At 43.6% G+C, this 13,012-nt stretch overlaps 3 protein-coding genes and 2 non-coding genes across 5 annotated transcripts; all 5 read left to right on the plus strand.

The window, feature by feature from the left end:
• Positions 1–527: 527 nt before the first annotated feature.
• On the plus strand, positions 528–3,223 carry LOC130703586 (uncharacterized). The gene is made up of 5 exons (XM_057525014.2): positions 528–1,668; positions 1,946–2,191; positions 2,268–2,336; positions 2,411–2,543; positions 2,642–3,223. Exons 1-5 carry the CDS (start codon positions 581–583, stop codon positions 2,951–2,953), a joined length of 1,848 nt encoding a protein of 615 aa, XP_057380997.1. The 5' UTR covers positions 528–580; the 3' UTR covers positions 2,954–3,223.
• A 386-nt stretch (positions 3,224–3,609) lies between these two features.
• On the plus strand, positions 3,610–5,953 carry LOC130703593 (uncharacterized). Its single transcript, XM_057525023.2, has 6 exons — positions 3,610–3,767; positions 3,834–3,929; positions 4,004–4,300; positions 4,367–4,793; positions 4,849–4,950; positions 5,020–5,953. Exons 4-6 carry the CDS (start codon positions 4,788–4,790, stop codon positions 5,836–5,838), a joined length of 927 nt encoding a protein of 308 aa, XP_057381006.1. The 5' UTR covers positions 3,610–3,767; positions 3,834–3,929; positions 4,004–4,300; positions 4,367–4,787; the 3' UTR covers positions 5,839–5,953.
• A 1,949-nt stretch (positions 5,954–7,902) lies between these two features.
• On the plus strand, positions 7,903–8,093 carry LOC130704332 (U2 spliceosomal RNA). The gene has a single exon (XR_009004936.1). It is a non-coding gene; the product is annotated as a U2 spliceosomal RNA (small nuclear RNA).
• A 2,002-nt stretch (positions 8,094–10,095) lies between these two features.
• On the plus strand, positions 10,096–12,384 carry LOC132088193 (uncharacterized). Its single transcript, XM_059496421.1, has one exon. It carries the CDS (start codon positions 10,156–10,158, stop codon positions 12,259–12,261), a length of 2,106 nt encoding a protein of 701 aa, XP_059352404.1. The 5' UTR covers positions 10,096–10,155; the 3' UTR covers positions 12,262–12,384.
• Positions 12,339–12,532, plus strand: LOC130704333 (U2 spliceosomal RNA). Its single transcript, XR_009004937.1, has one exon. It is a non-coding gene; the product is annotated as a U2 spliceosomal RNA (small nuclear RNA).
• The last annotated feature ends 480 nt before the right edge of the window (positions 12,533–13,012 follow it).

Consider the following 13,012-nt stretch of genomic DNA (forward strand, 5'->3'; position numbering starts at 1 on the left):
ATTTTTCTCTTACATGAAATGCCCTTGTAAAATGACATTTTTGTTTCCATTTTTAATTTTTTTGAGTTTTTACAGAATTTTAACGTGGAAAACAATTGAAAAAAAAAGGTAAACGTGCCGTACCGTGTTTTATTTTAAACGCTAATCTTACCAAAGGCGTCCCCGATGATCGACTTAACGTGGGTTCCGCTTCATTTGACCATTATTTAGTTGGGCATTTTATTTCGTTCCTGTTGTCGTGCTATTTTATCGCAACAGGGATGTGATAAAATGCTATTGTTGACTGACAATCATATCGTGATGAATGACACAGTTTTTTAAAATGTTACATATAACTTCCTCTACTCCCACTCGCAGTTGACAGGTCATTCTGCAGCACCCGGTGGTGTAGGCCACTTCTAAAACGAGGTATTGATGCAATGACTCGGTGAACTTTTGGCACGTCCTCACGAAAATCGGACGGCTTTATCTCGTTTGCTCAATATCGTTTCTTATCTGACCAGTTTGAGTTGTTTCCATAAAGTTTCCAGCTAGACTCACGAAATTCGACAGTCGAACGTCTCACTTGTCCGGTTAAAGAATGGCCGGCACTAACAAATTGTTTAAGGTGTTTGCAATCGTTTTGCTGCTCGGCGTCCTACTCTTCGCTGTCGACGCTGCAAGTAAGAAACATTTGAAGACTAAAACAGCTCCAAAGAAGATCTTACATCACCTTCTGTACTCGGACGATGACGACCTGATGCTCGGAGATGAGCCGGAGTCTAGCGGCGATGGTCCCGACGGCCCAGATAACGAAGGAAGTGCCACTCCAACAGTGAAGCCCAAGCCACCAGCTAACGAGCTCGATCCTGATTTCTCCATCGATGGATTGCCAGACATCAACGAACTTCTACCTGGAAATAATATGAACTGGCCCACGTTTAAACCTGCCATCAGGCCTACGGCTAAACCCCCTTGCCATTTAACTAACTCTTGCCCACCGGTGAAACCCCCCTGTCAATCGGGTCAACCTTGCCCACCGGTGAAACCCCCTTGTCAATCGGGTCAACCTTGCCCACCACCCCAATCGCCCTGTCATTCAGGGAGACCCTGCCCACCGGTTCAACCACCGGCCCCACCTCCGTGTTCTCCAGCTAAACCTTGTCCACCGGTCCAGCCACCGGCTCCTCCGTGTCATTCAGCTAGACCTTGTCCACCGGTCCAGCCACCGGCCCCACCCCCATGTTCTCCATCTAGACCTTGTCCACCGGTTCAGCCACCGGCCCCACCACCGTGTCCTCCAGCTAAACCTTGTCCACCGGTTCAGCCACCGGCCCCACCTCCTTGCCATTCAGCTAGACCTTGTCCACCGGTCCAGCCACCGGCCCCACCTCCATGTTCTCCAAGTAAACCTTGTCCACCGGTTCAACCACCGGCCCCACCTCCGTGTCCTCCTGCTAAACCTTGCCCACCGGTTCAACCACCGGCCCCACCTCCATGTTCTCCAACTAAACCTTGTCCACCGGTTCAACCGCCGGCCCCACCTCCTTGCCATTCAGGTAAACCTTGTCCCCCGGTCCAACCTCCATGCAACGCAGGCAAACCTTGTCCACCGGTCAAGCCTCCGTGTCAGCCTAATCGCCCGTGCAACCAAGTCAGCCTGCCACCTGTATACAGCCCAGCCAACGTGTAAGTTATTTTAGCTGCTCAACGTGTGTGTAATCAAAAGCCTGTCAATCATCAGCTTAGTCACCACTCACGCAAGGCATCAAATGTTGGTTCACTTATCTCACTTAAATGGGTAGAAGATGACGAGAAAAAAAACAATGTTGATGTTTTCGGTTTGACAGACGTACTTCTGTTTGATCGACTAAGATCTTATTTGGATAATGTATGGACGTGTCCTTCCCCTTTATCTCACACGTGAAATCCACCTGAACAATTTGTTTTACCCATCGCTATACAGGTGTGGAAAAACCTACTTTTGCCGGAAAGGATACAGCGGCCCGTGTCACAGAAATGAAATTTTTACGTCCTCACCGAGCTATTTATCACGGCCCGTCTCTTCCGGACGTTCGACTTGCCCCAACTATTTTTCTCCGCCGGCCGGCTGCTTCTCATCCACGAACAATCCGTTCGCTTTAACAGGCAAGAGTTCACCTGGATATTGCACGATTCGCTATGCCCACCAGCCTTGCTACGGCTACCCTTCGTAAGTCCCATAAACATAATTATACCCAACATAATTCTTTTAAAAATGATATATTTTGTTTTTACATTTGGCGTAGGACGTACCGCTATTGCAAACAAACAAAACAATGCTATCCTACCACGCCCACGTCGCTGTATGACCCCAGGTGTGTAAAGTCTATTTGACTTTCAAAGTAATCCTCCTTATTATTGCCCTTTTTAAACAAATGAGGATATATAGACCGCCACAAGGACCGTGTCCAGCTGACCAGTATTTTGCTATCGCAGATAAGTACTACGGCTATTGCCGTTGCAATCGCCCCAACTACGTTCATTGCCCACAGACGAAACGCTGTTACCCAGCATACACTAAGGTAGATAAGGAAAAGCTTATACTTGGAATACCTTTTTTCAATTGCGTCCACGTGTCTGTTAGCTGACATTAAATTATTTCTAAAAAAAAAAAAATTAGGGATCTTGTACCGCTGGCCAGTGGCTTGTTCCACACGGAAATGTTGGCTTAGCTACCTGCAAAGCTTGCCCTTGTCCTTCACTGGCGGACGGCCATCACATGTACTGGAGCGGGAAGGGCCATCAACACGGAAGACCTGGATGTTACAAGTCTCAAACGCGAGGTCCTTGCCAACACGGCATGCGATTTGTGGTTGACGATATTCTCACGGGTTCTGCGCATTGTGTTCGCAATCACTCGAGACGACCGAGTTCGAGTTACAACTCGTTGTGGAACGACTGGAACTTGTTTTACGGCAATTCCAATTTTTAACCGGTCATCAGTGCAATAATGTTTAGAAATTTATCCTACTTATCTTTCATAAGAAAACTTTACGTAGCCAGAGAAAAAAATTGCAAAATTTTTCATTTTAAAAATTCGCAATAATTCCAGTTCAGTACTGCCAAGAACTTTAATAGCCTTTCCGTTTTTCCTTGTCACCATTTTTGTTCAGTTTATTTTAGATGACAACATAATGTGCTTAGATCACTAACTAATAGCCAATTCTGTTATTTCCTACTTATAAATGCCTAATTTCTTTCACCTTTTTGTTTAGGATTTGCATGTGATATTTCATTTGTTTCTCTAAACACCAAATTGAAACACTTGTTTCTAAAAACACAGTTAAAAACACATCAGACGGCTAATTTCTCTGATGGCTTTTAATCTAAAGTTTTTGAATTTGTCTGAATTTCTTATGGTTCATATGGCAAGTGTTATCAAACTTGTTAAATAGGGTTTGTTCGGTTAGCAGACAAATTCAGTCGTAAGGAACTGTCTAAATCCGTGAGAAAAACAACATTTTATTTATCTTATCAATTTAATATCATTGATATGAAAATGTCTAAGAGTCGTGCGACAAGGTAATCCCTAGGAAAACAAACTATACCCAATTCCCTATATTAAAAATATTGCCAGTTCTTTACTTGTTTTGGAAAACACAACCAAATTCTTTATTTGTAGTAACAAAATAGTTTTCTAATCAGTTAGAACAAGTTTGTGGTTCTTTTTTTAGTTTCACTTCTGTGAAACGTAGGATTGCAGAGAGCTCCAAGACAATATGCAAATCCAACGTCAGCAGCTGTCGGTATATACGAAATTACAAAATAATTGTGTTGATGTTCCTAATTTTCCACTTTTTAATATCCCACAGGAATTTATTTAATGGACAAAAAATGGATTTATTAAATTCCGGATTATTGTTTAAAAAAAAAACCACTGATGTTCTTCGCAAAATTTGTGCAAGGAAGTAAGAAAAATTATTCCTTGTAGGCAATTAGGTTTCCATTACTGTTAATCGACTTACTTTTTCATGTTAATTAGGACTAACTCCACGTATCCGTTATTCAGAAGGTGCATTTCCGCTACTCACTAGCAAATTGGAAAGTCAGAGAAAGTCGGAAGTGTTAAAGTCGGACAGGCAAATAAATTATGGACAGTAATTGGTTCAAGTCTGGCATCTGTTGTCATTCAAAACGAGGGAGATAAATCAACTTCCAGCTCGAACTGTTAACTGGTTTGGCTGGAAGCCGCAAGGCTCCCGTCCTCGCAGATCTCGTGTTCATCCACAACCGGTTTCCCCAAATCCAAATCGACGACCTAGACTGAGTGAAACCCTACGTGAGTTGTATCTTCCTCGTGTTTCGTTCAGACAGTTAATATATAGTTAACGTTGTTGTTCGACAGGAAGGATGAATGTTTACCTCCATTTTACTTTGCATGTTTTGCAAAGTGTTTTTCTGCGAAGAAAGCAGCTTTCTAGAAGCAAAAAAAAAATACTGTTCCATGTACCCATCAATATTTGGAACGAACGATTCTTCTGGTTCTTGCTCATCGCCAGCTGATTTACAGAAACTCGATCAGTCGTTAGAAAAAGACGATGGCTCACAACTTGTCTATCACGAAAGATAAAGAAAGTAACTTGTTTTATCACGCGATAGTTACTGTTAACTTTCCCCCCGTTTAGCTGGTCCGACATAATTACCTGCAAGATGATCCTGTTCACCTGCTGTCATCGTTATATGGCGGTTGTGTATATAAAGGCTAAAAATCGGAATTAGGAATCATCAGTTGCACAACTGCCTGCTTCCTCTAAACAGCCATCAGCATGAAGGTAAAACAATTCTAAAATCACACATTTTCATTTCTAATTGTGTTCAATTTTGTAGTTCCTCTTCTTCGTCACTCTGCTCGTCCTCGCTGCTGCTGATACAGATGTTGACGTTGAATATGAGGCTGTAGAATCTCAAGACACAAGACAAGTCGTCTACGTGAGTCGTTTTGCTTCTATTATTGGATAGTTAACATGACAAATGCTAATTATTAATTTTTCAAAATAGCCACCTCAGCCCTACAGCTATTCGTATAATGTGCTAGACGAGGACTCAAACAATGACTTTATTCATTCGGAAAATACGGATGGCAAGGTAACCACTGGTTCTTACCGAGTCTCTCTTCCAGACGGCCGGACACAGTTGGTTACCTACAGAGCAGACGAAAACGGTTACACTGCTAATGTCGAATACGAAGGAGAAGCTCATCATCCCGATGGATACGTTGCACCGCCTACACCGTCGTTCCAAACCCCAGTTTCTGTTCCCTATGCGGCTGCAGCTTCAACAAACAAGGTCCGCGAAGTCCCAGCTTTCAAGGAAACGGCCGCTTCAGCTGACAAGGAACCTGCGGCATCCAATATCAAGACAAGTGATGAACCGGCCTATAAGGAAACTGCTGCTTCGGCCACCAAGACTCGTGATGCTCCATCCTACAAAGAGGCTGCCTCGAATTCTGTAAAGGAATCTGCTGCGCCGGCCTACAATCCACCTTCATCACCATCTTATCAAACCCCTGCTCCAGTAGCCTATCAGCCCACTGCCGCACCAGTGGCGTACAGTCCTCCGTCTCCACCAGCTTACAGCTTTCCTGCCCCAGCTGCATACAATCCTCCTCCTCCCCCAGCTTACAGCTCTCCATCTCCTCCATCTCCTCCATCTTACCAAAGTCCTACTCCGTCAGCGTACCAACCTTCTGCCTACAAACCAGTAGCCTATAGGTCTCCTTCTCCTGTGGCCTACAGAGGTCCCTCTGCCCCAGGATACAGGCCTTCAACGTATGGCTTTACTCCAATCGGACCTACTCCTCTCGCCTACAGAGGCTAAACGAATCAGCATCTTCTATTGCACCCGCCCTGCTGGTCATGCTGTGTGCTTCAATTTCTAATTCAATGTCAACGTAATGTATAATAACGTTGAAATCAATACACGTAAGATAGATTCAGTTCAAAGCTTAGACATGTTTTAATATTTTATCTTTAGTAACCGAATTGTAGCGAATGGGATTACTTAGGCCTTACAAAGCCTTGTCCGTAATTTCGCAACATTTAACCTATTATTTGCTAGAGGTGACTGGAGTGTTGTTTATTTATTCAGAGATGGGCCAACAGATAGCAGAAGCCTAAATTTTGTTTATCAGTTATTAGTCGTGGGGTTATAGTAACATTTGTCTGTTTACGGGCAACAAATCAATGGTTTGTAGATATCTTTTTTCAGTTTATCATTTCTGTTATTTTCCACCGTAACTGTTTGTTGAAATGTGAACGTATCAAGACTCGTATAAGCAACGTCTATGGATGGAGGCTGACTGTTCTGCAGGGCTTTTGGATTACAGGAAAAATGCAGAGTTGCCAAGTGATCGAACTTGGAAAAATTAATGTACGAATGGCAAAAAAACTATTTTAAAATTTTATTTAATCTTTTCCGGGAATTAAGAGATATTATTTTATGTAGCAAGTGATATCAGCATTTCAAATAATCCAATATCTGTATCCTGGTAAATGGCAACATCTTTTACTGTGGAGAGCACATGTCATTGATGGGATAGGGTGCAGTGCAGTTGGGGGTTAGTTTGGCGCCCGGGTTGCAATTGACATTTTCTTTGTTGATGTCTTAACATTTTAAATAACTTGAAAATGTGTCCAACTATACCGTTAGGAAACAGTTTATTGCCCTTTCTTGTGCTGTATTGAAACCTATTGGGCTACCAAATACGCGAATTGTTTTTCTTTCGTTAAAAGCAATTATGATCCAATTCTCGTGATTCATTTCGAGTTCTGTGATGTGTTTAAGAAGCAAAAAAAAAAGGTGGAACATGGCAAGTGTTTTGAGGTTGCTCATAAAATGGTGAATGAGCAGCACAAACAGCAATCATCACCCATCAGGGACATCCCTATTAAAATGTAGGGAATCATTACTGTACAGTAATAACAATATATACAATGATTTTTGATGGACGTAAAAAAGATGCAACTTACAAATATTTATATTTATTCCTTAAGGCATCCTCAAAGGTACGTCTGCAGTTGGATGGAATAGGGCAATGTGCAGCAAAAATCATTGGGCGTTAGGTAAGGAGATCAAACAGTTATTTCCTATATTTTGTGGGAACCAACTGGCACTGCCCAATGAACTGTAATTAAGTTGATCAGAGATTTTTTATTCTTTCTGAATAAGGTTGCTAGCCTTCAGCTTCTACATATATTTTGTTTTCAAAATCTTTTTGTGTTCCCTTGTTTAAACTTGTACTCTAGTCTCCATTTCCATTATCCGGTAAAGGTAGCCTTAGATTTGTCTAGGTTGATCAGCGATTCGTTTTATTTGCTTTCTATTTCCGCCTTCTATCACAAATGACACGTGTAGCGAATGTTTAAGGCCATCTGCTATTCAACAAATCGAAAGGAAAAATAGCGGTTTCTGTGCTAGGGGTTGAAAGTTTTAAGACATATTGACAAACGCTACCACCGTTGTCAACACGTTTGGCTTTAAAAAATTCGTTGTACCGGACTCAAACTGTGTTCACATGTTGTTCTCTAGATGTTCAGATGAACTATTGACATTCGAATTTGTTTGTTTAGCGGGAAAGCCATGTTTGCCTCGTCAATAACAGATGGCGCGCTCGGCAGGCCTTTGCGTCAGCTGCCATTTTTTTGTTTTACGTTCTAATGTAGAAATTTTTCATTTCTTTCATAAATAATACTAATATACTTATTGGTAATGTATTATCGAACATGAGTTGTTTTGTCTACCGTAAGAGGCACCTTAAAAATTGGTATTACGAAGATTTAGTTACTTTGTTTTCTTGTTTGAACGAATTTCCGAGTTGCAACGGCATCAACACAGTTTTGAGTCAACAGACAGTTATATAGGGGACAAAATCATTGTATCGGTATCGCTTCTCGGCCTTTTGGCTAAGATCAAAGTGTAGTATCTGTTCTTATCAGCTTAATATCTGATACGGGTTCAAATGGACCCCAGAATATTAAACTGATTTTTGAAAATCGGCGGGAACAATTTGCTTGCAAATTCCCCGCCACGAGTTGACCTGGTATTGCAGTACCTCCAGGATCGGCTCACCCTCTCTGAGGGGTATTACTTGAATTAAAGATTAAAATTGTACCGTCTTGTAAACAATTGTTCCTGCTTGAATTGTATTATAGGACAAGTATTGTGATGCAATCATTTTGTTTCCCTTTGTTAATAGTCATCGGTAAACAGCGAGTAACTATTTCTTTATACCACATTGATTCTCGCAACATTTGTACTCGAGAAAGACTGCCTTGTTTGCATTTAATCCTTCCCACCATAGTCTTCTATACTTTCCTGGGCGACTGAGGGTCTTGAACATATATTCTTTCTCCGACGAATAAAGTTTGTTGTTGAGGTTAAAAGTGAAAAGTAAAAATACGTTGTGCCTTCTGCTTCGAATAATGGAAGTTAACACGGCGTTCTTCGAATAACGGAAGTTAACACAGCGTTTTTCGAATAACGGAAGTTAACACAGCGTTTTTCGAATAACGGAAGTTAACACAGCGTTTTTCGAATAATGGAAGGTAACACAGCGTTTTTGAATCGCGCTAGTTGTGGAAATAAAAACAGTTCTTTTAGCTGTTGTTTTGGGGACCACATAAAATTTGGGAGCAACAAATAAAGATTCAAAAATAATCTAAAGTCTCTCTCTGCCCAAGTGGTAGATATGGTTCAAAAACCCATATTAAAAATGCCGTCGATCACTTAAAATCAAAGCATGGTCTGACCGTCATCACTAACTTTTATTGCCAATCGTGCAATCATATTTGTGAAGAACGAGTCAGAGCCAAAAGACACCACGCGGTATGCGACGAAGCATGTAGCGTAGATAGTAGTAGCGATGAAAGCATTTCCATAGAGCAATCAGAAATTGCAGGGGAGGATCTCATCCTTCCCTATCCTTGTGGAAACTGTAGATGTCCACTTTGCCGTTGGTCTACAACGGCCCGGGGAACAGTGGCAGCGCAATCTATCGAACACCACGTAGCGCGCGAACATGGTTTGTCCACTAAACGGAAATGGAAATGCAGAGCGTGCAACGTCATACTACAAGGTCATGCCATGAGAGAGCACTTTAAAATCCATAGTTCCCAACAACCAACCACGCCCACCTCACCCACAGCCTCTAGCACCCCATTTCCAACTGCCCATTCACCAAACGTAACACAGTCACCCATCCTTGCTCACCTCGCCAACCCATCACCTAACGTACATAGTCACGAACCCAATCTGGATCCCCCACCAGAATCCCGCGTCCAAACACCCTATCCAAACGCAACACCCTCTAGTTCCCCAGCTTCAACCCCTAACTCTAGTACAAACACCTCCTTCTCTTCCCCTTTATCATTCACGAGCCAATTTGTGAACTCACCAGCCACCGTCGACATAGTGGGAACAGAAGACGAGTTTAGGGGGTTGTGGGCATCGAAGATAGAATTGTGCACCACTTTAGAGGGTCTTGATTCCCTTCTCAACGAATGCACAACGGAGTGGCTGAGACTGGCAACGAATCCAGAAGACACGATTCCAGCTCCGAGAAGACCAAGAGCTACAACAGAGAGAACAAGAAGTAAGCGTAATCAAAACCGACAACAACAGAAAATCAGGCGCTCAGGAAAAAAGGAAGCGGCGAAAAAGGGCAAACTGCAACGCCTCTACTCGCTTTACCCTCGCAAAGCTGTCAGGAAGATATTAGAGGAGCAATCCATTGGCTACACGGGAACCAAGGATTCGGCTGCCGCATTCCTCAGATCAACGTACTCGCAAGAACCACCACCAACTGAACAGATCAACTTCGCCAAGACTCACTTTGATGAATGCAAATGGCAAAACCCGACTCAAGAGGAACTCGAAATTCTTTCCTCGCCCCCTAGTCCAGAGGAAATCAAGCTCAAACTCGGCAAAGCTTGCAACACAGCGCCTGGACGAGATGGCCTGGAATACAGACACCTACGTGCTCTGGATGCGAGCGGCCATCTCTTAGCTGTTATCTACCGCTCCGTATGGATTTATGGGATTCCATCCTGCTGGAAAACATCAAAGACAGTCCCCATATACAAGAAAGGCGACTCGTCAGAGTATGGGAACTTCCGGCCAATATCTCTTCTGCCAACCATGTACAAGATCTTCTCAGGAATACTCTCCTCAAGAATAATGGCCACGGCAACGAAACTAGGATGGATGTCACCAGAGCAAAAAGGGTTTCTTCCAGGTGTCAGGGGCATCCAGGAACACACACATCTCCTTCACACTGTTATCGAACAGGCGAAACAGTCAAAGAGGGAGATGGTGATTGCCTGGTTGGACCTCTCAAATGCTTTTGGATCGATCCCTCACCCGATTCTAAATTGTCTGTTTCAGAGTCTACCACTGCCAGCTCAGCTCCGTCGCATCCTCAGCGACATCTACTTGAACAACGTTATGGAGTTTGCTGTCGGGCAAGAGTCTGTTCAGATTCATCCAACGGCTGGTGTTCGACAGGGCGACCCACTAAGCAGCGTAGTGTTCAACTTGGCAGCTGAACCAATCATCCGGACAGCGAAATCCCATAACACCGGATTCACAGCCTTTGGAGCGAGGATCTCGACCACTGCTTATGCGGACGACATCGCCATTGTAGGATCATCAGTCTCGGAAACGCAGAGAACTCTCAACGCCATAGAGAACACGGCAACCTCGCTAGGCTTGAAGTTTAATCCAGGTAAGTGCACGTCCTTAACACTTACTAATGGAAAATCTGTTACAGGCAATCGACTGAAAATTGGACAAGCCGAAATTAGACCATTGGCAGAAGAAGAGCAAGAGGACTACCTAGGAACACCTTTAGGCGCTCGACTTACCTTCCGTCCAACAACTTCCCTACTAGACAACTTAATCAAAGTAGCAGATTCCGGTTTAGCTCCCTGGCAGAAGTTAGAAGTCTACAGGAGTTGCCTTCTGCCTTCGCTGTCTCACCACCTAGCGTCTGGCAGGGTGGAAAAGGGTGCTCTCTTCGACCTTGATGTCGCATGCAGAGATTTTTTACGTAGAGTTGCGAACGTCCCAATATCATCTAACACGGCCTTTTTCTATGCAGACAGAAGGGTTGGGGGACTTGGAATGCTTCCTCTGACCGAGGAAGCCGATATCTGGACCATTGCCAGGGCAATGCAGCTCCTGGATAGCGAAGACGAGTCCGTCAGCCAAGTGGCTATGGCACAACTTGAAGAGACCATCCGTCTGGGATACGGAAGGAGAGAAGTACCATTCCCCATACCAATTAATGAATTCTTGGCAGGGTCAATGGACAAAGGTCTTGGTGCCATAAGACATGGAGGATCATCCATGAACCTCTGGACGCGTTCGAGGAGGGCAGCTGGCCACTTAAAGAGGATCAAGATTGATGTATCCGGGGAACAATACTCCAAAATCATCGCCGATGACATCTCTTGTATCTCCCTAAAAGCAGTCAGAGGACTCAGAACCGCCCTTAGAGGAAGATGGACATCCAGGCTACTGTCGGAACAACAAGGAAAAGTCGCGACAGGACTTGCACTCGACATGGCAAAGGACACGGCAGCACTCATCTCTTGCAGAACACCCCTAACGTTTCAAGAATGGCACTACCTCCACCAAGCCAGACTCGGAAGACTACCAGTCAGAGGGTGTCCAGGATCTAAGTCCACAGTCAAGACATGTCGTCTTGGTTGTGGCAAATTGGAAACAACAGACCATGTCGTCTGTTGTTGCCAAGTCAACTCAGCTCTGTCAATTAATAGACACAACTCTATTCTAGATCTTATGGTGACAGAGGCGGAGGCACATGGCCACTCCGTCTCTGTAAATCGGGCAGTTGACTCCTCTGGAATGCGACCGGACATCGTAGTAACCTCGACGAATCCTGCCATCATCATTGACGTAACGGTGCCTCTAAGCAGCGCAGAAGGGTTAGAGAAGGCCAGGGATAAGAAGATAGAGAAGTACAAACACCTCGGCTCTGTACTTCCTCTAGTCGTTGGCTCACTCGGGTCTTGGCTACCGAGCAACGACGCAATATCCCTAGCCCTGAGCATCCCTGGAAGACGGTGGAACCACCTGAAGAGGAAGATGAAGCTCTTGGCCATACAAGGAACTACCAGAATAATAGCGAAACACTTGGCATACCAAACAGAAGAAAGCGATCCACTACCTGAAGAAGATGAAGAAACAGAAGACAACAGTCTTCTGCAACCTTCTCTTTAAGGGTTTTTAACGTAGCGTTGACACGTCGTCTCGCGAACTTTTTCCCCTTACATATACATGTAAAAAGAACACTGTATATAACTTTATTCCCAGTCCGATGGAAAATACAATGCATAAAATCTGTTCTTATCAGCTTAATATCTGATACGGGTTCAAATGGACCCCAGAATATTAAACTGATTTTTGAAAATCGGCGGGAACAATTTGCTTGCAAATTCCCCGCCACGAGTTGACCTGGTATTGCAGTACCTCCAGGATCGGCTCACCCTCTCTGAGGGGTATTACTTGAATTAAAGATTAAAATTGTACCGTCTTGTAAACAATTGTTCCTGCTTGAATTGTATTATAGGACAAGTATTGTGATGCAATCATTTTGTTTCCCTTTGTTAATAGTCATCGGTAAACAGCGAGTAACTATTTCTTTATACCACATTGATTCTCGCAACATTTGTACTCGAGAAAGACTGCCTTGTTTGCATTTAATCCTTCCCACCATAGTCTTCTATACTTTCCTGGGCGACTGAGGGTCTTGAACATATATTCTTTCTCCGACGAATAAAGTTTGTTGTTGAGGTTAAAAGTGAAAAGTAAAAATACGTTGTGCCTTCTGCTTCGAATAATGGAAGTTAACACGGCGTTCTTCGAATAACGGAAGTTAACACAGCGTTTTTCGAATAACGGAAGTTAACACAGCGTTTTTCGAATAACGGAAGTTAACACAGCGTTTTTCGAATAATGGAAGGTAACACAG

This window comes from Daphnia carinata, chromosome 8, assembly GCF_022539665.2.
Source record: "Daphnia carinata strain CSIRO-1 chromosome 8, CSIRO_AGI_Dcar_HiC_V3, whole genome shotgun sequence".
NCBI classification, from domain to species: Eukaryota; Metazoa; Arthropoda; class Branchiopoda; order Diplostraca; family Daphniidae; genus Daphnia; species Daphnia carinata.

Excerpts from the sequence above, each read along its gene's own strand:
- LOC132088193 (XM_059496421.1), top strand. The coding sequence starts at position 10,156 with ATGTACAAGATCTTCTCAGGAATACTCTCCTCAAGAATAATGGCCACG.
- LOC130703593 (XM_057525023.2), top strand. Across the intron at positions 4,951-5,019 it reads ACACAAGACAAGTCGTCTAC|CCACCTCAGCCCTACAGCTA; the intron begins GTGAGTCGTTTT and ends TTTTCAAAATAG.
- LOC130703586 (XM_057525014.2), top strand. The coding sequence starts at position 581 with ATGGCCGGCACTAACAAATTGTTTAAGGTGTTTGCAATCGTTTTGCTG. Across the intron at positions 1,669-1,945 it reads GTATACAGCCCAGCCAACGT|GTGTGGAAAAACCTACTTTT; the intron begins GTAAGTTATTTT and ends ATCGCTATACAG. Across the intron at positions 2,192-2,267 it reads CCTTGCTACGGCTACCCTTC|GACGTACCGCTATTGCAAAC; the intron begins GTAAGTCCCATA and ends CATTTGGCGTAG.